The 23,042-nt window shown below is 51.0% G+C and overlaps 1 protein-coding gene across 1 annotated transcript in view; it reads right to left on the bottom strand.

Annotated features, from left to right (window-relative positions):
- Positions 1-23,042, bottom strand: part of Stk32b (serine/threonine kinase 32B) — a 336,180-nt gene that overhangs the window by 2,341 nt on the left and 310,797 nt on the right. The window contains exons 9-11 of the mRNA XM_063230171.1: positions 20,936-21,061; positions 16,832-16,963; positions 15,543-15,607 (exon numbers count right to left, since the gene is read on the bottom strand). Coding sequence (XP_063086241.1) covers positions 15,543-15,607; positions 16,832-16,963; positions 20,936-21,061 — 323 coding nt within the window. The remainder of the gene's footprint in view (positions 1-15,542; positions 15,608-16,831; positions 16,964-20,935; positions 21,062-23,042) is intronic.

Raw genomic sequence — 23,042 nt, 5'->3', positions numbered from 1 at the left:
ACTAGGCTCCACTTCCAAAATTTCCAACACCTCCCAATGGCGCGTCCAACAATGGGCAAATCTGCTGACAAGTGTGGTGCTGTCATGATCCAATCACTTTTCCAGATTCTACCTCTGAACATGTAAGACCTTGGGGAGACACTTTAGGTCTAAGCTGTAATGGAAGCTTTCAGCTTGAGCCTTGGATGCACAACATGGAGTGGGGCTTCTGAGCTCGGGTGCACTTAGGGAATTAATATCCAGAACCTCAGTTTCTCCATCTGTGAAGTGGAGATGTTTGTTCCTACCCCATAGGTCCTGGTGGTTTATGGGAGTTCATACATGCAGTTTATACAGAGTCATGTTTAGCAAGGACAGCTGATGAGTCCCATGCATCATTCACTCTGTATGTCTTTACTGAGTGCCCAGTGATCTCCTGGTACCAGCCTGAGTGCAGAGTACCCTGGCCACAAAATAGCCATGCTGTCTATCCTCACAGGGCTGGCTATTCAAAGGGCACAAGGGCACTGAACAGAGAGTCCCACCAAAAGTTATCTCAACAGTCAGACACTCAGACTGACAAAATGTGCATTGCAAACAGGGTTGAAGGATTGTGGTTCTGAATTCTGCATTTCCTACCAGCTGGACAACTGGTCACCCACATGTGGGAAGAGCTCAGATTCATTCTCTATACCACAGCTGTGCCTGCACATGCCTGGTGTGGGCAAGAGAAGGAAATGAACAGCTAAAGAAGCAGGAAGGATCTGCAGCACAGGAAAAATTCCACTCATCCCTAGCTCCCAACACCTTCTGCTGGGGTTACTTAGTCAAGTTGCTCAGCTTTTCCTGCCTCAGTTTCCACATCACAACGTGGAGACTCTACCACCCACTTTGCTGGGGAGATCAAAGAAGATATAAGTCAAGTGCCTAGTCTGGGGCTGGGAGGAATCATAATCACTGCTAGCTCTACTGGAGGCTTCGACAGGATTGACCTTATTTTACAGGTTTAGATCTCAAATGCCCCCTTAAATCTCATGTGTGTCACAGGTGATTGGATTGTGGAGATGCTGAGTCCTGTGTAGATCAGGGAAGAGTTCCCCAGGTCTGCTCATTTACTCTCCTATCCTTACATTTGTGTACCCCACTATCCATCCATCCATCTATCCATCCATTGCCACGTCTGTCCATCTGTCCCACCCACACTTGTCTGTCCCCATCTTCCCACCTACCTGCCCACCACATCTATTTTCTCGCCCACCAATTTATCTTCCATATACCCACCCACTCATTCATCTGTTTGCCCATTCAGCCTTCTCTTTGCCCATTCATTCATCACCCACGCATCCATCAAGATGATCATTCATCCAGAATTCATCCATTCCCTCACTCACCCATCACTATCCATCTCTCCATTGATCCCTGCCCCCATGTACTCCCTTCCACTCACCCACCTTCCTCCTCCTCTTCCTCCTCTCTTTCCCCTCATCCTATCTGCATACCAGGCTATCAGGAAGTAGCCAGGACAGACTGTAGACAGGAAACATTCACCATGAAGACATCCCTGCTACAATGCGGTACTGTCACAGTATGACTTGGGTATGCCTCTTATTAGTCCTGTCACTTTGGAAAACTGGATTCAAACTCAGGGTTTCCTGTCTCCAAGTCCTCTGCTCCTTTTGTTGTACTCTGTACAGTTCACTGGGCAAGAAGAGAGTGTGGAAGAATTTTCCAGTGCTCCAAAGAATTAGGCTCATATGGATCCAGTGGGAATCCACAGCCGAAGACAACTATACAAACCATCAGAGCTGGCCCTGAGAGCTCTCCAATGGCACTGGCCCACAGTCCTGTCGGCCTGCAGCCCTCAAGGAAAGGAAAAGGATGATACATACATACACCCCCAGATGCAGCTCATTTCTACTAATGCAAATCAGCTAGTTCTCTCCCCTGGGGCAGACACATTTCATTTCTCATCTAGTTGATCAAATTAATTGTCATCTTTGTGACAGGAACTCTGAGGGATGGATGTGAGTGGTCTCAAACTTTTGAACTCAATCTGGAGATGCCGGAAGGAAGAGCTTTGTGACAGAGACTGCAACAGGGAGGGAGCATAGAGTGAGACCAGTCGGGCTGGGAGTAGTCTTCAAAGGGAAAGCACTATGGAGGGGTAGAAGATAAAGCCCAGTAACAAACTAGTGTCAAAATCAGCTGTGTCCCACACTCTGCTGGGGTCAGATTAGTGCCCAGGCCAATCCTGCAGTTGATTTGCCATGGATGAGGCCCAACCTCTGGGTGAGGACCCAGCAAGGACTGAAAACCCAGTTTCCCAGTGTGCACACACCTACCTGTCCACCCATGTCAGTTCCCGCACCGGTGACATTCTAGAGTGGTCTACGTGCAGCTCTGGGATCCAGGGTACTTGGCTTTGAAGGCGCTTATGCCACTGAGCTAAACCCCCAGCCCCCAGGGTACTTGGCTGAGTGCCCTTGAGGAACTTGGCACTGCTTCAGCCTTCTTTCTTTGTTGCAATGTGGGACAAGAACACTTCCTTAGAGAGGGAGAGGTGTACATGTGCATCATCTGCCTGCCCGTGGAGTTCCTTGTGCAGGGCAGTTGGTTTGTGGTGATGCTGGCTGTGTGGATGCACTCCTATTTTACAGATGGTGAAACTGCACATCAGTGAGGCTTAACTTCCTGCTGTTACTCCAGTGCATATCTCCTGATGCTGGGTGACTGAGTATACAGGGGACACAGCTCATTTTGTAGGTTTTGTCCTGGACAAAAGACCAGGGCACAAGGCCCAGGGAATGTTGGTGTGGTAGTGGTGGTGGGTAATTACTACACTGACCTCACAGTGGATGAAATAGAATAGTAGGCTGAGCAGGAAGGAATCCCTGTGCTCTAGTGTGTTATCTGGTCTCTCCTCCACTCACCAGGAAAAGACCACAGTGGACCATATGTGGCCCTCCAGGCTCCAGAACAGTGACTAGCCAGAGGCAGGGACACAGTCGAGGTCCTGAACAGTGGGCAGATGACCAGACGGATGAATGGCTCAGCCTGGCATCAGCTTCCATCTGCAGGTGTGGACCCAGACCCCTGGATCTTCCTTGCATTCTGAGGGGAAAGGAGGCTCACTGTGACAGAAAGGAGCAATGGAGGGTCCCAGTGGGGCAGGACTGGATCTCTGGGAACCCTGTGGGTGTCAATTTGTGTTTGCACCAGTTTACATATGAGGAATGTTAGCTCTCAGGGTCAAAATGTTGTGTTAGATTGTTAATTATGTTTTGCATGTGTGCATGTGTTGTCTAGAACAATGAAGAAAAGATAATATTTGACACAGCCTTAATTAAATGGCACTGTGTAAGACTGATAATTTTGTGCATAATTATATTGCTGGCAAATAAGTGCAATGCTGTCATAGGGGCTAAATGCTTAGTATATGTTAAATCATTTATCACCACAACAGTATTCATCAGTAGCTATTAATACTGCATCTTACAAATGAAGAAACTGAGGTATCAGTGTGAGGTCTGAGATCAGAAAGCTAACAAGAATCAGGGCTTAACCTTAGGTAGTTTTGTTCCTGAGTCTGTGCTCAAAGCTGTTCTACATTCAGGTTGAACGTCCCTCAAGAGAAAATGTGAAATCCAAATGTTCCCGTGATAGTTAATTTGGATGTCAAGTTGAATGGGTTAAGGAATGTCTTGCAGATTAATGGAGCACAATTCTGGGTTTGTTTGGATGATTGACACATAGATTGCACATTGAGGAAGGAAGACCTGCCCTAGACGTAGCACTGACCAATGGGCTTGTGGCCTGGCTAGAATAAAAAGGGAAAGAAGAAGGAAGTCTTCCCTTGCTTCTGTGAAGGTGCTTGCCTTCAGCATCATCTTTGGATATTTGTCTTCAGTTCCTTTCCAGTGCACTCTTCAGCCTTCCAATGCAGAGCCTTTGGCTTTCCAACATAGGCTTGCATAGGACTCTGCAATGAGCTCCAGGACTTTGACTGGATTCTCTGCTCTCCAGTTCACAGATACCCTGTGCACTCTTCCACCCCTGATTCTTCAGGTGCCTACTTAGTAAACACAATGAAATCTGTTCTTGTTGTGAACCTTAAGTGTTACAGTTCTAGAATCCAAATCTGTGTGCCAACACAATACCACAAGTAAAATTTTCACACTAAGAAACTGTTTCACATACAAAATTATCAAAAATGTTGCACAACATTAACTTCAGGCTATGTGTATGAGGTGTATATAAAACACAAATGAACATTGTGCCTGGACTTAAGTCCCATCTACAAGATGCTTCATTATGTATATGCAGATAGTCTAAATCCAAAACACTTTGCCCTTGTGGGCCCAAGAATTTTAGATGAAGGACACTCAACCTGTCGTGCCTCTTAGAGTTAAAGAGAAACAAAGGACAGAGCTGAAATTACTGGAAGGTTTCACAAGGGCAACCACCAGTTGAATGATGATTTTCTGGCTGGGGAAGGAGAGTGGATTTTGAAAAGATTGCAAAATACTATGAGCTCTCTGTATGCATTCCTTCCTTCCCTCCTCCAGCATCCCTTGCAGAGGACTAGGACTCAGAGGACTCCCTTACCTCAGCTCCCAACTTGAAACAGTGCATTACAGGCATAGTAGATTTCTGCTGGGAAGAAGGACTATATTGGCTTCTGGACTCCAGATGATGTATATTATGCCTTGGCAGAAAGTTGGTCTGCATTTTGTTTGTGTCCAGAGACTGCATGAGATTAAGATTAAGGGTGGCAGACTAATCTTGCAGAATTTTCAACTCTAATGTTAAAGCTGTGTTATGATTGCTGTTGGGGGCTTTTAGCCAGAGCTATGTTGAGAACCAAGGACAGAGAGACCAGCAGGATGATTTTAAGTGCGATGAGTCTGGCCAGAAAGGAAGCTCCAATACAGCTGTGGACTGCAAAGATAAAGGAGAGGAGATTCTGACTGATGAGAAGGAACGGGATAATAGAAAAGATGGCCTGAGGGCATCACAAGAAGTAACAGGCCTCCACTCTTTGCAGTCTCAAAATTGTAAAAGTAAAACACTTTGCTTTGAGATAAAAGTCCCAAAGCACCATGTTCCAGAATGGCAGCATCCTAGACAGAATTTGTTCCTCAGAATTGGGTCTGAATGACCAGAAATTCAGGCACTCTACCCTTACAGCCAAGAGAGAGGGGAGCCTGGCTATTGCTCCTGCTGGCAGTGGACTTTGGCATCATCCACGTGGCATTGGTATTAGGTGCATGCAGAATGGGAGAATTGTGGGGTCAGGAAGACTTCCACCCAGTTGCAGAAAAAAGCCTGGGAGGCCAGGCTGTGTCCCCCTGAGAGGGCAGTGTGTGAAGCTGTAAGGGTAAAGCCAAAGATCAGTGGAGACCTCAGAAGTTCAAAGAAGCCAAGAATGTGGATTTTCTCAGGGAAACTGCAAAGAGGGAGCACAGAAGGCCCAATAGAGAATCCATGGGAGCTACCTCCATCTGCAGAGTTGAAGGGGTGGAGCCACTCAGGCCCTTTGGAGTTCACATTTTGCCACAGATTGTCTTGGTGCTGCACATGAAACTTGCCCTACTGGATTTTGCACTTGCTTTGATCCTATTCCTTTGTATCCCCATTGTAACTTTTGGAAGAGAAATGTTTATCTTGTGCCATTGAATATTGGAAATGTTTATCTTTCTTTTCATTTGTATGGAGTTCACAGCTAAGAATTTGCTTCACATCTTGGAGAAAATTTGGGACTTGGACTTTTCAGCAAGGCTGAAACTGTAAGCAATTTGGCAACTCTTGGAGATGAACTAAATGCCTCTTGCATAAAGAGATGTACATGAGTCTTTGGGAGGCCAGATGACTTAGTAACTTAGTAAAGCTTGCTCAAAAATAAAAAAAAGTAAGTCTGGGATGTAGCTCAGTGTGAAGGCCGTGGGCTCAGTCTTCTATACCTGTGCCACCCCCCTCTGCCAATAAAAAGGAATATCAATGCTCCTATCAGGCTGGAATACTGATTTGGCAATGTGGGGCCACATTCCCTACCTCTGTCATGATCATCTTCGTACTCTACACATCACCTGGAGAGAGGAGGAAGAGTAAGGAGCAGCTTCCTAGCTGCCATGGACATACAGGCTGAATGAGAAACAGACTGTTGTTGGAAGATACTGAGAATGGACTTTTGTATCTAGTCAGAGGGCAAGAAAAAAATCTGGAGAGGGACTGAGAGTTCTGGGCCAAAATGTTTGCATCAGAAAGTCTCGTGATCCAGGTGGGAGGGAGCACTTCCATGGTCAAGTGAACCCTGTTGGGGATGCTCCTTCCATGCCTGGGTAGCTGGCCCCCTCGAGTCCCCACCTGCAGCCTCATTTATGCTATGGTTACTATCTAGATATCCCCCAAGGGTCACATGCACTCATAGGCAGGGCTGCTGGAAGGTCTTGGATTATTGGGGCTTATAGCTGACTTTGCTGTTGGGAGGGTGGATCTGGTCAAAAGAAGTAGATCTGAGAAAAGGAAGCTTTTCTAATCTCAAACTCAAGGGTCCCCAGGAATGGCTTTGCTTGTCTTAGCTCTGAGTTGAACACCATTTCCTGGCCACTGGAGGGGGAATGTGAGTGATGATTATCTGGTTAAGTGCTCATCCTTAGACCAACAATTTTGATCTGCGAGGTCTATAAAAAGCTGGCAGGTACTATTTTCACCCAGTGTCAGAATGGCAAAACAGTGGCAGCAGACTCTACCTTGAGCACAGAGGGTGCTGGTGGATGGCTGCAGAGTCCAGAAGAGGAGTATACAGAGCAACTGGAGCTGGGGTGGATTATTAAAGAGCTGCTGGGTGCTGTCCTCCCTGGGCACCCGAGGACCTCTCCTCCTCATGGGCCACAGTAACTGCAGATGAACTGTCTGAGTTATTTTCCTTGTTGCTGGGACAAGATATCCTGCACACACAACTCAGGGGAGGGGAAGTTTATTTTGGCTCTCATTTCAGTCCTTAGTTACATGGCTCTGAGGCAGTGGTCATGGCAGAGGGGCCTGGCAAAGTAGAATTGCTCACAGCATAGTAGACAGAAGGCAGAGAGATCAAAGGAGGAGCTTGGAGGAAGACAACCCTTTCCAGTCCACATCTCTTACTTATTGGCAAATGTTTACAAGCCTCTTCCCCACTATGAGCATTTTGGGGTAAAAGATGCTAGAATGTGGACCTGAATGATTCTGTGTGAAAGAATCTATTCTTTAAGTGCCAAAACACTACATAGGCACAGAAATAATAGACATCTACTTAAACAGTGCGGGTCAAGCCAGAGGCTTTGATAGCTCCCTGTTTTAACTTCCTGAGATTTGCTGAAAAGACCTTGCCATAGGGTTCCACGAGCAATCACATCTGCACGCGGTTCTGGTTCTGGCAGTTGGCCCTGTGACCTTGGACCAGTGGCTCCACACCTCTGAGCCTGAGGTGCCATGCACTAAAGGATTTGGATAAGCACCAACAGGGCCTGTCTACCTTCTCCCAGAGTTGTTGTGAATAACCAATGGGACACAGAAGGGAAGGCTTGTACCATGAAGCTTGCTGGAAAATACGAGAAAGTGGCTTTGCAGTCATATTAAGTTTGAAAATAGATTACTGGCAAAAGTCCATTATACATTGCAAAGCTCTGGGTCAATAAACAAGAGGTATCACCTCTTCAGGACTCTGTGGGAATTCTCTTTTCCATTGACTGTCCCATCTGTTGTTCGTAGAATCAGTCATGCGAGGGCTCGCGGCATGTCCCAGGCATCTCTGTATCACAGAGAAGGCTCTATAACTCCGAGTCCTGGGTTTCATTTCAGCTCCATCAGATGGGGCACTCAAAGGTCAGCCAGTAAGTACAGGGGACATTTGGATATTCTTTTTTTAACACCCTACCTGTTTAACAATTGTTTGTACTTATGTCACAGGTGCACTGTTCAGACTTACAACCTGCTTCTCAGAACTATGACCCATCAGTATGGTTTATTTTGTAGGGTTCTGTACGTCTTGTTTCGAGCAGCTCAACACTGTTTTTTGGGGACACTACCTCTTGTTCACACAGGGCTGTAATTTTTGCTGATCGCACTGTGTAGCACTGTAGCTTTATGTTCTGTCACACATTTCAGTACTGCATTTGAGAGTTGTTTAGGTAAGAGCAAAGTCATGAAGTTCGAGTTCCCCTTGACCACCTACTTGTTCTGGATATTGTAAAGTACACAATGCATACAATTCCTCATTTAGCGATCAATTCACTTAACATCTAATTGCACGAACAGAAGTTGGTTGGTTGTGAGAAATGTTCAGATAGTTGCTAGTGACAATATTTTTTAAACTGAGTGTATGTATAACCTCTCTAATTTGTATCAATACCTTCTATTACTATGATTTTTGCTTTGCATTAATTATTTGTAAAATAACTTTTCTGATAATAAGCAGGTTAAAATTTTGGGATGAAATTTGGGAGAACTCAGGTGTCTAATGGCAGTGACACTGCCTATCACAGAGGGGCACATAAGTAAAATTGTCTTGGTTTCCTTAGACTTCTCAACAAATTTCTGCAAACTGAGTGGCTTAAAGCAATCACCAGACACCCACAGCATAAAGTAGTAGCAGTTAACTTAGTTCATGGTTTCAGAAGGTTCAGTGCATGGTCAGCTAGCCAAGGTGGGGCAAGGCTGCTCAGTTCACAGAAGCTGGGAAGCAGAGCTCACAAGAAGAGCAGGAGTGAGAGGTGCTCCTGGGAGGCCACTGTCTCCCACTGGACCCCACCTCCTGATGCCACATTCAGCTATAAACTTAAGTGGATTAACCCACTGGTGTGTAAAGCTAACACCCTCACAATCCACTCACCTCTGCAGGGGTCTCTTAATTCAGTAGAGTTGACAATTCGGACTAACTTACAGAAAAACATTCTAACAGTCCTGGAGCCAGAAGTCTGAAGTGAGGGTGCTAGCAGGGGCCTGCTGTGTCTGAGGGCTCTGGGAAAACTCCCTTCTCCTTCCTCTGCCTCCCGATGCTGGCCAGCAACCCACGGTGTCCCTTGGGTCAGTGCTATTCTTGCATTGTCTTCACATGGGCCTCTCTCTGGTGTGTCACTGGATCTAGGGCCCACCCTAAGCCACTCTAACCTTATAGTAACTTAATTACTCCTGCAAAGACTCTATTTCCAAATGAAGTTATGTTCACAGATACCAAGGGTTAGTACTTCCACACATCCTCTGGGGGAACACAGATCAGCTTACGGCAGAGGGGTCTCAGTCAGACAAATACAGCTTTTTCATAAGGAGCCTGGGTTAATCAGTGGAAATCAGCGATAAGGACTCACAAGAGAAAGAGAGGTTACCATGCCGCCGAGCCCTCAGTTCAGAGGTCTGATTGCTTCCCCGTTTTACACTCGCTCCTAGCAGCACCACACCACTGGCTTCCTTCACTTGGGTACCTGACTTGAAGGCTGTGTTTGTAGAATAATTAAGTCACAAAGTCAGAATGTGTAAGATGAGAAAAATATGGGCTCGAAACCCCGAGTGCGGCACAGAACCCCAACTCCACCCCCTTCTACAGACTTCCCTCTTTGGATGCCAACACACACTTCCTTCAAGGTGGTGATGAGGATTAATTGTGGAGCAAATGGGAAGGGATGCGGAACACCAAGCACAGAGCCTGGCATAGAGTAGCTTTGCAGGACGCTCAGGGAAATGGTTATGAGCATCTCCCCCACTGTCATGGCTGTTACTGGCTGAGGTGAAAGGGTCGGGAGCGGCCCCCCTCTCTCCACCAGGTAGCTCCCTGATGCAGACCTGAGTAAGATTGCCACGGGGCTCAGCTTCTGCTGCAATTTCTTGATTTTGAGGGTTCACGGGACTACTCAGCCTCTGCAATCTCAGCAGCCTGTTGGGGCCACCTTCATCTCGGCCTGCAGGCCCCCTGCTGCTTCGGCCACTGCGCTGATCGGCTCTGGCCCATTTCCCTGTGCTTGGAGAGGCCTGTGACCTGCTCTTTGTCCCTAGGGTCCCGGGAAGCTTGGCCTTCGCTCCACATCCCTGTTTGCCTTTCCTCACTTGTTGCCCAGTCCGGCTAGGCTCCAGACTGGGCTGAGTCAGAGGTGCCCTCTGAATCCGAATTACGCTTTCATCAGTGTCCATGCTTGAGAAATGGCTATAAAAACAGCTGCTGATAGAGCTGTGATGAGAACAGAATGAGACCATGGCTGCAGGTGACTCTCAGGGGCCCTGCAACAGAGGGCGGCCTTACCGTTGATCCTCTCCAACCCAGCCAGGGTTCCGGCTGCAGCATTCTGTTCTAATGGCTGGATGGCACCTGCATGCTCTGGCTTTGATTGCAGAAAGCTGGATTTTTAGTTTGCTGCTTCCTAGCAGAAGAGCTTGGGAGAGGAGTTTTTCCTATTTTATAGATTAAGGTGAAAAACACCCATGGGTTTTTTGAAGAGATAAAATGGACGTGAAAGCATTTTTGTATGCTTCACACAGTCAAGAAGCTACTGATATCCAACCTATCAGATGAGGAAGGTGGAGCTGGAGTGGCCAAGGACCTCACCAAACTCTCAGCATAGCAGGCAGCAAGAGCACAACCTGACCCCAGTGCATGCAGTACACAAGCCTGTGACGAATCACACCCCTCAGACCTGCGTGGCTTCGGGATCGCAGTGGCTCCGGGCCACAGTAGAGCAAGACCCCTATCACTGTGTCTCAGGTCCTTCAGAGATGCCACCTGGGCCACCAGAGGCAGCAAACTTGAAATACCTTGTCACTGTTTATCTGTATGGAGGGTGGCTTGTGGCCATGCTAACGGGCCCTTGCTCGTGAGATGTCTGAGTTCACCACCAGGTGATATCTACAAGAACCATGGTGGTCCTTGTCCCCCATGTGACCTGCATGGTGAGAGGTCATCATGAATTTTGCCTCGGTGCTTGGGCCCTGGAGCCAGACTATCTTCACTGACTCTCAGCTGTGTGAACTCCTAGTTACGGTAGAGCTGTCCCTCTGTACCTGTACTTCCTCACCTGTAAGATGGGGAATCAAGATGAATAGCCTGCAGGATGGATGCGCAGGCTGCAGGGCACAGGGCAGCTGCCCAATACAAGGAGTACTCCCAGGCACGTTGGAGAGAAACTTCAAAAGCATCCACAGTGGACAGTGACACCTTCTTGCAGGTCACAAGCCCCTTATACCAGGCTGTGAGCTCCATGAGGAAAGGGGCTTTGCTCCCCTGTACTTCATGCACCTGACTCTGGGGTTGCTGAACAACACCCGCTGAACACCTACATGGAGCAGAAAGAGTGTGGAACAGTGGAACAGGAGATTCAAGTCCAGGTCTTTCCTACTGCAGTGAGGAGCTGTGGAAACTTGGGAATGAAAGAGCTGGGCTTTCCAAATGTGCAGGCAGTGAGGATGGAGGCAGGGGCTGGATGACTTTTGTCTGCCGGAACACCAGAGGATGTCTGGAGATATTTGTTCATGTCATATTGAGGCGATGACATTGGTTTCTAGTGGGTAGAGGCCAAGAGACCTCTTAAATATCCTACTAAGCATAGAACACCTAGAGCCAAGAATTGATGACAAATATTCATCACAAACCAGCAGTGGGGAGGCGAGAAGCCCTACCAAGGAAACACGATCTAAAGCCGTAAAGTCATATGCTAGCGCTGATTAGGACCCACAGTCTTATGACGTGTACCGAGTGCAGCATTAGATTTTAAAATGTAATGTTTTCAAGGATTCCAAAGGCAAGTATGATGTGATTTTAAATGTTATTTTTTTCCTTTAAGAAATGGTAAGCATAGAAAATTCAACTCCTAAAACTCCTTTTTCATCAGAGCCTTCCTGTTCTGTGAATCTTTATGAAATGGTGTGGAAAAGTCACCCCTGCTCAAGTCCTTGACCAAAAATGAGGGGACAAGCCCTAAAGTCACTCGCCAGGTGAATGGAAGCCTCAGCTGTCATGGAGCCCTGACCAGACCTTGGACAAGACATGCCACTTGGCCCAGTGGCCGTTTGTCATCTGGAACCATTAGCAGAAAAGGTAGCACTGATTTTAATTTTGTTCCCCATTTAGGAACTAAGGTCAGGGAGGTTAGACCCACCCAGGGCTTCATGTTTCTGCAGTGTGCCATAGGCACACCCCCTACAACATGTGGTCACTGATGCCCTGCACCCCTGGGGACACCATCCTGCTGGACTCTTCTGTATCCTGGGGCCATGCCGAGGGTTGCACTGTATGGAGTGCACACTGAATGAAGATCTCCCACTGGGACTGAAGGCTGATGTCCTGCCGGGTCTCCTTGGTGCTCACTTGCTGCTTGGTGCCAATAAAGGATCCTTCATCACAGTGACACTGTAGGGAGCATCTCTGCCTAAGGGATTCTTCTAGGGGAAGCATCTTTGTCTTTGCAAGAGACCCTGAGATGTGAAGAGGGCTGAAGGCCCAGGGTGCGCCAGGTAGCCAAGTAGCCTGGGGCTTGCAGATGGATGCTCGTGGGTAAGGGACACAGAGCGGGTGAGTGGGCAATTCTCCATGGTCCTTGTGACTCGGCTCAGAACCAAGTAGAGGATGCACAGTCTGAGCACAGTGGTCCACTGCAGAAGTCCACGAAGTACCAGGTGTCAGAATGACTTTGAGAAAGGGTTAAACTGCAGGCCCCAGGCCTGCTCTCTCTCTTCTGGTTTAGAAGAGATAGTTCACAATTTTGGTTAAGTGGGGAGGGGCAACAATAGAAAACCACCAATAAAGTGGCTGAAAATTCATAAATTTATTGTCTTACAGTTCTGGAGCCCAGTAGACAAAGTCGAGATGTTGGCAGAGCCGGTGCCCTCTGAGGGAGAGTGTGTGCCAGGCCTCTGTCCCAGCTGCTGGTGCTGCTGGTGGCTGCATTGCTCCAGGCTCTGCTGCTGACATCACGTGCTTTATGGTTCATATCTAAAGTGGGCCCCAAAGCCTCAGATATTTGGAAGGTGATGGAGTCACAGGAGCCCTGTGTTTGCCAGTGGATTCATCAACTGTGCTGTGAGAAGGTGGGGTCTAGTTGGAGTTTGGTCACTGCGGGTGTGAGCTGGAAGGCTTTAGTCTTCCTTCAAGCTCCTCCCCTCTTTCACTTTATTTCCTGGCACCATGGCTTGAGCTCTCTTTCCTTTTCCAGGCCCCTCTGCCAAGCTGTCCTGCCTTAGAGCCAGTGAACTACAGACAGAAATCTTTATAAACTGTGAGCCAAAACAAACTTTCCCCCCCATTAAATTGTGGGTGTTAAGTGTTGTGCCTCATCACTGGGAAGGTAACTGAGATGGAAATTGGTACTGGAGAGGTGGGGTCATGGCTGTGGCTACACCTGGTGACGTGGTTCAGAAGCTTTTGGAAGTGGTTCATGGTAGGGGTTTGGAAAGGCTTGGAGATACAGGCTACAGAAGTCCTAGAACACTGTACCTTAAACATGATGGGAATTTTGGAGTTCAGAAGACCAGTATGATGACAGAAATGCAAAGAAAGGCCACACTCAGGAAGCTCAGGAGAACAAGGTCTCCACTGGAAGTTGGACTGAAAACTAGGTATGTTGTGTCCTGACAGAAAACTGGTCTGCATTTTGCCTATATCCTGAAATTTTGTGGAAAACTGAGATTGAGGGAAGTGGATTAATTAATCTGGTAGAGGAACTTTCAAGGCAGCCCAGTGTTTGGCCTGTGGCATGGGTACTGTTAGTTGCCTTTAGTTAGCTTTGCATCATGGGAACTATCCAAGCATAAACTGAACCCAGTGAAACCATGAACTAATATAAACCTCTCCTCTTGTAAGTTACAGGTGCTGGGTATATTGTCTCAGTCAGTGGAAAGTGACTGATACACCAGGTCTGTGAAAAGTAAAGCAGGAGCTGTTGGAGGTGCTAGGCATGGTTCACAGCCTGCCTCTGTGCAGCATTCTGGATCCATCCTCTGGGTCCCCACTGTGCATACCTTGGGAAGAAGGTATTTGATCTAATTTTCCAGCTACTCAAGCACCAACATAGTCAGTTCCCCAAATGTGGGATTGCAGGAAGAAGAGGGGGATGAAAAGTTCCACTTTATTCTTGGTTTAAGTCTAAACTCTTGGTTTTTAGACATCGCATAGCCATGTTTACAGCTGAGAAACTGGCAGGAAGGGCTGTGGATGGACAGAATGTGTCTCCTTTCCTAAGCAATGGAGCAGACACACATCCCAGGCCCCTCCTGCAGCAGGACCACAGCTCCTCAGTCCCCTGCTCAGGCTGCAGAAGGGAAGGACTTGCATGAGACACAGGGAAGTGGGGCGCTGTTGTGAGTAGTTCCGACTCCTTGCCATCCCCCCAACATCCAGCCAGCTTTGAGAAACCCAGGCCTGGGAAGCTCCACACAGAGACCTTCAGGTCCGCAGCCATGGGCTTGGGAGGTCTGGCTTCAGGTCAAGAACGTGGCTGGTGGAGCCGAGTGCTGTGGAGACACCCAGCTGGCAAATGAGGATCTGTGCAGGCCAAGCAGGGGGGACCCAAGCCCAGGACAGCAGCAGCTCAAGTTTTGCTAATAACCAGAAGAAGCTTCAGTTTGGATTCTTCAGAATACAAACCAGCTCCTTTCCCAAGGCATTGAGAGCCACCTGTCCCTCCTGTTACTCAGGGGCTATGTCTGGCTGTGTTGAGCAGAAACCCAGCTTTATAGCAGCTTCAGCCAGTCCCACATTCCCCTTCATGGGTTCAAGGTCTGGTGAGCAGGGAAATGCAGTCACCAGCTGTGCCAACATCCCTTGTGAGATACATCATGAGGCTGGCAATATAGGATTTGGCAAAATCAAAGAAGAGAGAAAGCCATTTTCCAGAAAGGGCAAAAGATGGAAGGGTATTTGCAACTGCAGGTGGCATCAAAGGACATTGTTGTGGGGGCTGTCGCATGGGGTCTGACCCAGGTTCCTCCATCGAAGCCTGAGTTGTCCAGTTCCTCTGCTGACCAGCACCTGTGAGGGTGAGCTGATAGCTGGGGTGGATGCCCACAGAGGCTCTCCTAGACTCTGTGATGTCTCGTTTCCTGTGAAGCCAGGGTGCTGGGTATCTGCATGCTGCAGCCCCTTTACCCAAGTACAAAATGAGACTAGCATTCACCTGAGAGTGCCCCACCCCTCCAGGCGTGCCGTCAACAGCTGGAAGAGGCTTTACAGCCCTTGTATTGTAAGAGAGCCGTTTGCATGTGGACACCAGGCAGGATGCACTGCAAGGCTGAGGACCCTGCTTCAGGTCCCTCCAGCAAGGCACAACCAGGTGGTCCCAAGAGCCTTCCCATGGGGGCTCCTGCCTCAGGCCCCTGTGCTTGGCCATCTCCACTGTCACTGAACAACTGAGGCTCCCAGAGGCAGAGGCCAGCAGGGGTCAGGTCACGCAACAAAGGCAGCACTGGGCCCCAGCTTGGTCTAATTGCTAATCCACTCCCCCAGGGCCCTCACTCTGCCCCCCCCCCCGACCTTGGGCAGCCTCCACTGGGGCTCTGAACTGTGATTCTGCCGGGGACATGGTGATGGAGCCCGAGGCCCGAGGACTCACTTCTCTCTGTTGAAGATGATGAATTCCTTCCGCACCGTCTCCAGACACTGCTGCAGGTGCCCATTCTGCCAAAGACACAGAGAATGACTAAGTGACAGCGCTGTCCAAGGACGAGTGGCCAAAGGCAAGGACTGGTCTAAGCAGGAGTCACTGCATGGGGTCAGGAAGGAGCTCAGGGGCTGGGACAGGTGCCCCCTGCAGGGGAGGCTGGCAGGGCAGTGTGTGTCTCAGTTTCAAGCCAGCGCAAAAGCCGTGTAAAGAAGGAGGTGACAGCAGTCTCCGCTGGCATCTCTCCTGGCGTTTGGCTGTCACTAGGCCCATGTCAGTAAGAAGAGAGGAAAAATCCAAGGCCATCATGCAAGGCCCTGTTCTCCTTCAGACCACAGATCCTCCCCTGGGTGCCCCAGGGCCCTCACAAAGCTGGGTGGCATGGACTATACTCAGGGCAGTGGGCACAGCTGGATCCACGAGACCTCTGGGGGTCGGGGAGGGCTTTTAATTTCTTTTAAAGAAGGAAAACAGGAACTTTAATCATGGAAGATTATACTCATCATACCAGTGCAGTCATGAGAGAAAACATGTTTTTGTAGAGGAAGGCATGACTGTGGATTGAATGGTGTCTCCCACAATGTGTAAGTGCTAGGCTCTGGTGTCCAGGAATGTGACCTTATCTGAAATCGATCTTTGCAGGGCTCATCATGGCCACAGTGGGTAACTGGTGACCTAGAGCCAATGACTGGTGTCTTGGTATGCAGCCCAGGTGAGGGCACAGAGACAGGTCAGGTGGAGGTGGAGGCAGATGGCGGTGATATTGCTGTCCTCAAAGGGACACCAGGGGTCTGCAGTAATCACCAGAAGCTGGGAGAGCCTAGGAGGGCCCAGCCCCACCACCTCCGGAGGACACAGGGCCTGACTGGCGTCTCCACTGAGGACTCCCGCCCTTCAGGATGGGGGAGGACAAACGCTGATTGTTCGAAGCCACCACTTGGGATCCTTGGCTATTGGCCTGAGGCACTGATTCCGCGGCCCTTCGGGTAAAGGTGCCACGGCTCAGAGAGTCACAAGGTGGCCCTGGGCCCCCACAGTGTGAAATCTTCCTAATGGGCGACCCAGCGCTGCTGGAGCTGCCCAGCACCGATTCCCTCATGGCTGCTGGGACAGATCCCGGAGCTGAGGCAGAGGGGTGACCTGGCAGGAAGGGCCACAGGAAAGCCCCTCTGTTGAAAGAGGAGGCTTGGCCAGTACTTTGTCTCCCGCTCTCCTGCCGACTGTCCCTGAGAGGAACTCACCAGGGAGCAGGTGTCCTTCGAGCTGTCTTTGGACCTGTGCTTTGCCAACCTCTTCTTCTTTTTGTGAAGTGGCTTGGATTCGAGAATCATCTCCTCAAGTTCAAATGTGGGGTCACAGTTCAGTCTCCCTTTCTGAGGGGGACGGGAAGAAGTGGCTGGTCAGGGTCTCACCAGCTACTGAGCTTCTCTTCACCCACCCAGTCATGTAGTCACTGGTCAAGCGGGGACCCACTACCACCGCAGGGCACGTGGCCACATGTTCTTTTCTGCCTGCTCCCTTCCTTGGCTTACAGCCACCGTCCCAGCCAGGGTGGCCCCACCCTGTCACCATTCCTCGTCTCCCTCCTATTCATGATTTTTACAGGAGCTTGGGTTCCATTTTCCAATCTGATTGTTTCTCAGGTCATTTTGTCACACAGGCATTCTCTGGTCATTGTTCTCCCAAACGCTAGCAGGGTCACCATTCAGGACTGATGTGACACTCCTGGAAAAATGCCCAGCAGGAGAATGGGCTCAGCCCTGCTTGCCATTCCCATCCACTCCTGGTCCCTGTCACAAGCACACACTGAGCCCTCTGGTGATTTCCAGAGCTGCCACCGCTCTGGGGTCTCTCCAGACAGTCAGTCACCCCTATGCTCTCGGGATGAGGGCAGCTGTGCTGCAGCCAGGCAGCCTGACCACCCACGCAGAGGCAGTGAGAGGCTCAGACACACTGCAGGGAAGGAGGTGGGCACTGCTCACGCTCTCGGGGCAGCTTCAATCCAGAGGCCTCTGCCGAGCCCCCCACCTGAGTCTCCAGGGAGGGATAGGAGACCACCAGATGTCGGGGGTGGAAGTGTCCCTGAAGAGGAAGACTCTGGGTCCTGGGGAGCCACACAATGACCGGGATGGCTGCAGGCAGCTCGTGTGGCTGAGACTGGGCCTCTATGTGTACAAGCATGTGTGTGTCTGAGTGGGGGTGAGTGTGTGTGCACCTGAAGGGGGCTGGGGAGCAGAGGCAGGTGCTCATCCCCAGCGGGCTTGACCACTAACTGACAATGCCATGTGCTGACCCCGGGGCCCCAAGTCCCCAGCACGCAGCCCAAGGGGGCCTGGGCTGGGCAGGGAAAGCAGGACCTGGGACGTGTGCACACCTGTGTGGCCGTGTCAAGCGCTGGGACCCTGCGCCTCAGGTTGGCAGCCACTGAGGTGCCAGCCGTTCTCTGCAGTGCCCAGAGTGGGCATCTTGAAGAAGGCAGCCCCAGGGACAGAGGGTGCCTTCCAGAGGGTCTGCGAGTTAAGGCAGCAGTAGGGCATGGCGGCACATGCCTGTCATCCCAGCATTCTGGGAGGCTGAGGCAGGAGACACAAGTTCAGACCCAGCCTGGGCAGCTCAGTGACTTACCACTTCTCAGATTCTATCTCACAATAAACAGTACAATGGGCTGGAGATGCAGCTCCCTGTGAGGGTCCCGGTTCAACCCCAGCAAGGAAAGCACAAAACGAAACAGAAGAACGGCAGCGCCCCCTAGCGTCCGCCCCTGCAGCCAACCTGTGCCACCAGGAGGTCTTGGGCCCGGTAAGCCCTGAGCCCTGCTTTTGCCAGGCGACAACTTTGTTCCCAGGGCACAGTTGGCGAGGCCTGGGGACATCTGTGGTTGTCAGAATGGTAGGGGGCCCTCTGTGACCTCATGGGCGGAGGCAGGCACCCCCACCCTGACCCCACCCTGAACGTGGAAGGCACTGGAGCGGAGCTGGTCTGCAGCTCCTAAAGGCTGTGCCGTGACGCGTCTGCCCTGGGCTCCTCATGTCCAGCACAGCAGCCTGGGCAGGCACTGGGGAGACAGATGGCGGCAACAGTGTCTCCACTTTGATTGGGTGCTGACCAGTCAGGGGACCAGAGAGCGGGCGAGGGGGAAGCCGCCCTGCTGACAGGGTGGGTCATGGCAGGTGTCACTCCCAAGGGATGTCTGGCCACTCCCCCACACACGCAGATGCACGTGGTCACACTCACAGATGTAGCCGCATATTCACATGCACACTCACCTAGACAACCCAGAGACACACTGACATACACACTGACACACCTAGACACCCATAGAGACACACTGACACACTTAGACACCCAGAGAGACACGCACACACACCTAGACACCCAGAGACACACACTCACCTAGACATCCAGAGACATACTGACACACACACACACACACACTAGATGCCCAGAGAGACACAAACACACACACCTAGACACCTAGAGAGACAATTACACACCTAGACACCCAGAGACATACTCACATGCACACTCATGCACCTAAACACTCAGAGACACAGTCATACACACACTCATGCACCTACACACCCAGAGACACGCACTAACACACCTAGGCAGACAGACAGACACACTGATGCACACACATTTACAGAGACAGTCACACACAGATACACACCTAGACTCTCAGATACACACCTAGATACCCAGAGACACACACACCTAGACACACAGACACACACAAAACACACACACTCTCAAACACCTAGACACCCAGAGACACACTCACACACACATACCTAGACACAGAGACATATGCATATTCTCATATATCTAATGCATGCAGACACAGACGCATTCACAGACACACACATTCACACACATACATACCTTTATACATCTAGATGCACAGACACAGGCACAAATCCACATTATAAACATGCACGCATCATTCACATAGACACACTCTGCTATGCAGAAAAAACACATTCAGAAACCCTGACACATCTAGATAGACACGAACTCACAGATAGTCGCACAGACACACATTCATACACGGAGACACACATGCCATTCCCTGAAATAGACACACAGCTCAAAGCTGGCCTGGCCCACACAGGCTGAGGAGTCTGTCCACCCTAGCCCCGGCGAGGGGGCATGTCCAGGAAGCTTCCTGTGGTGAGTGCTGAAGCACAGCAGGTCTGGGTGTCGGGGACAGGATACCCACCTAGGGGCCAGTGCAGGGCAGCTGGGTCGTGCAGCAGGGGCTCCCTCAGGAACTTGGGCCCAGGTGTGGTGAGTGCTGTGACCATTGGGCTCTGGGTGCATTTGGGGAAACATGTGCACTTCTTAAAATCGTCCTCCAATAATCAGCCTTGGGACAGTGGAGACTCGCTCCAGCCTCGGGGCGCAGCAGGACCCTGCTTTGGTGCCCTACTTTCCACTTCTGCAGACAATGAGAATGGGAAGAGGTGGCAGCAGAGGCCACCTAGGGTCCCTTTCCCGCTCCCATCTCGCCTATGGGCAGGGAGGCAGGGCAGCCACAGAACAGTTGTGAGGTCTGGGTGGGGCGGGTGGGTACGCCTCCCAGGTCTCAGATTCGATGTGACCGATTGGTGATGCTGCTGGGTTCTGATCTACTCATCAGCGCCCCTCCGGTGCTCTCTGTGAGCGCTCCAGGGGGAATGGCCACTGTGTGGCTTAGAGCAGTCCTGGCAGGTTTCTGCACAGTCCCTCTCCAGAGCCTCCTGCAGCCACTGTCCTCCCTGAGACAAAGCCCACAGCCTTCCCTGTGTCCCTCCAGGAAGCTCCCCAGCATGGCGACTTCCTCCCTCAACCCCACTCCCAGTTTTCCTTCTGGTCTGTTCTGCTTCAGCCACAAAGCATCCGTGCTATGCCTGAAACCCCGGCTTCCTGCTGCCCCAAGGGGGTGGGGGTTACCCTGTGTCCCTGTGCGGGCCTGGCTCCTTGCCCGGTGTAGATCTCTGTCAAGTCTCCCTAGAGGACCCCCTGCCACCACTCACACCCCTGCCTCTTCCTCTCTGAGCTTGCTTGCTGTACTGACTGCCAAGGCATGAGCCATGCTCCCTGGCCGGGCAGCTCACAGCCTGTGTTCCTCCACTCGACAGTTGGGGAGCAGACCAGCCTGCTCCGCCAGTGCCCGGACCTGTGCTCCATGCAAGCAACGATGCTCAGCACCCAAAGGATGCCCACAGGAGGTGGACCTTGGACATCAGGGTCAAGTCACTCAGGCTCTCTGGTGCTCCAGAGGCAATGGCCAGCAGATGCCTGCCTGGCTCATGCGGCTGGGCAGGGACAGGCTTAGCACCCAGCTGCTGAGGGACCCCACTCACATTGGGCACAAAGCCGGGCATCAGTGCCTTCTCAAACACGGCATCCCAGTTCATGTTGGCCAAGTAGGGTGCACTCTGAATGTTGCTGAGGCTGGACAGGCGGCTCTCGGGGTCCTTGGTTAGGAGCTGCAGTCAGAAGACACACATGTCACTGAAACTGTGCATGGAGACCGCTGGTGTGTCCTGGCATGCTATGCTTGTTGGTGCCCCTGTCTGGGTCATTGGCAGTGCTACCTGCACATATCTCTTTATAGCCAGAGGGCACACAGCATCTGCAAGGACTCAAGCAGGGCTCTTAAGCTTAAGAGCAGGGTCTAGATTTTCTAGACTTTCCACCTTCATGCTGGAGATTGAGACCTGAGGCCATCCACCTCTCCCTGATACCTGCACAGGCTTCAGCTGGAAGAAAAAGAAGCAACTGCCTGTCTCACCATCTCCAACTTGGTCATGCAAGCATCGTAGCAATCTTCCCTGGCCAGCTATGAGGTAACCTCTTTGGCTTTTTGGAGAGGTCTCATTCATAGCCCAGGGAGCCACTTTCATCTTCAAATGGAGTTTTTGCTCACAATGGTGATGCAGAGTGAAAGCAGCCACCCATCCTGCTGACATCTGAAGGGCTCTTGTCCTTTCAAACATTCCAGCTTGCCCGCGCAAGGTTCTGGCTGGGGCTGGAAATGCGGGAGCAGGGCTGTGTCCCTGGGACTGTCTCCAAGAGCCACTGGACTGCGGTATGCTGCTGAATGCGCTGGGATTGGGTCTCCTTGTGAAGGTGGGGAGCGGGTGCTTGCTAAGGAGCAATGTGTCACCAGTTGGGACCCAGATGTCAGAGCCCGTGCCTGATGGTTTCCCTCCACTGTCACCTCTCACTATGGAAATGTCCAGCCACACCCCCTGAGTGGGCTGGCACTGAGCCTGAGGGACACCTGGCAGGGAGGCCCCTGCTGCCCACCCTGGCCTCTGTTCGGGGCGGTCTGTCCCAAAGGTACAGGAGTAGTCTGCCGCTCCACTGCCATCTGGGGACCATTGTGGGCAGCTGTGCTGAAAGCTCCCTAGGACTCGGTGGCTGGGCTGGGAGGGGCAGTGCTGGCTTCCAGATGCTTCAACTGCCTGTCAGGGTTGTGGCCCTTGGCCTTGCTGGGACCACATGATGAGTCTCTGTCATGGTTTATGTTTGTGTCCCCCAGGCCTCATGAGTTTGCATTGTTCATATGTGATGGTTCATTGTATAGTGCTTGGATTGATGGTGTCAGTGCTCCACCCACATAGGGGTGGAGCCAGGATGTGATGTAATGGCAGGAAGAAGGTGTGTTTCTCTTTTTGCTGGTTAGAGTTTGCTGTTGGCGGCCGCCATGAACTGCAGCCCAGCCATGCCTGCCTGTCTTGGAGCCAACTGAGTGTGGACTGAAACCTCCAAAAACTGTAAGAAATAAACCTTTCCTTTCCCAACTTTGGGCTTCAGGTATTTTGTCTCAGCAATGAGTAAAAAGTAACTAAGACAGTCTCCCTTGGGTAACTGGACTCATTAGTAACCCACAAGGCCTAGCTATATGGGGACTGAAAGCTGGCCCTGGGGCAGCAGGACTCTAGCCCTGCCCCTGCCCCTGCCCCTGAGCAGCCCTGAGGCAGTGGTGACAGGGTTTCCCTTTCCTAAGCCTTGGCTTCATCTCTCCTATGAGGATGATGCCACCACTCCTGGTGGGGACAGATGGGCAAGAGCCCTCACCTACGTGCAGCTGTCATCATTGTTCTTGCATACATGGCTGTGCCAACCACGCTCAAGACTCGGGTCTATGCATTTGAAGGGGACCCCGGGGGGCACTGAGACTGGGCCAGGCACCAGAGCCTTGGGAAATGCATCACACAGAGAGAGGGGCTAGCCCAGGGCCTGACTTGGGCATAGGTGAAGGGGCCGGAAATGTGTGTTTGCACAAGTGACAGGGGATGCCGCTGGGCCAGGGAGCCACACTTGCATCCTGCTCTTTAGTCTACCAGGAGCAGCTCCTGCCAGAGGTCTGGAGGTGCCCAGTTCCTGAAGATCAGGGGTTAAGCTCAAGCCACAGCCAGGAGGCACTGCCATGACCAGGAACTGGTAGAGGAAGGAAGATCC

The sequence above is a fragment of the Cavia porcellus genome, unplaced genomic scaffold, assembly GCF_034190915.1.
Source record: "Cavia porcellus strain 051 isolate PalLab524CR breed Dunkin Hartley unplaced genomic scaffold, mCavPor4.1 scaffold_18, whole genome shotgun sequence".
In the NCBI taxonomy this organism is placed as follows: Eukaryota; Metazoa; Chordata; class Mammalia; order Rodentia; family Caviidae; genus Cavia; species Cavia porcellus.
This window is presented reverse-complemented; position numbering and strand designations above follow the sequence as displayed.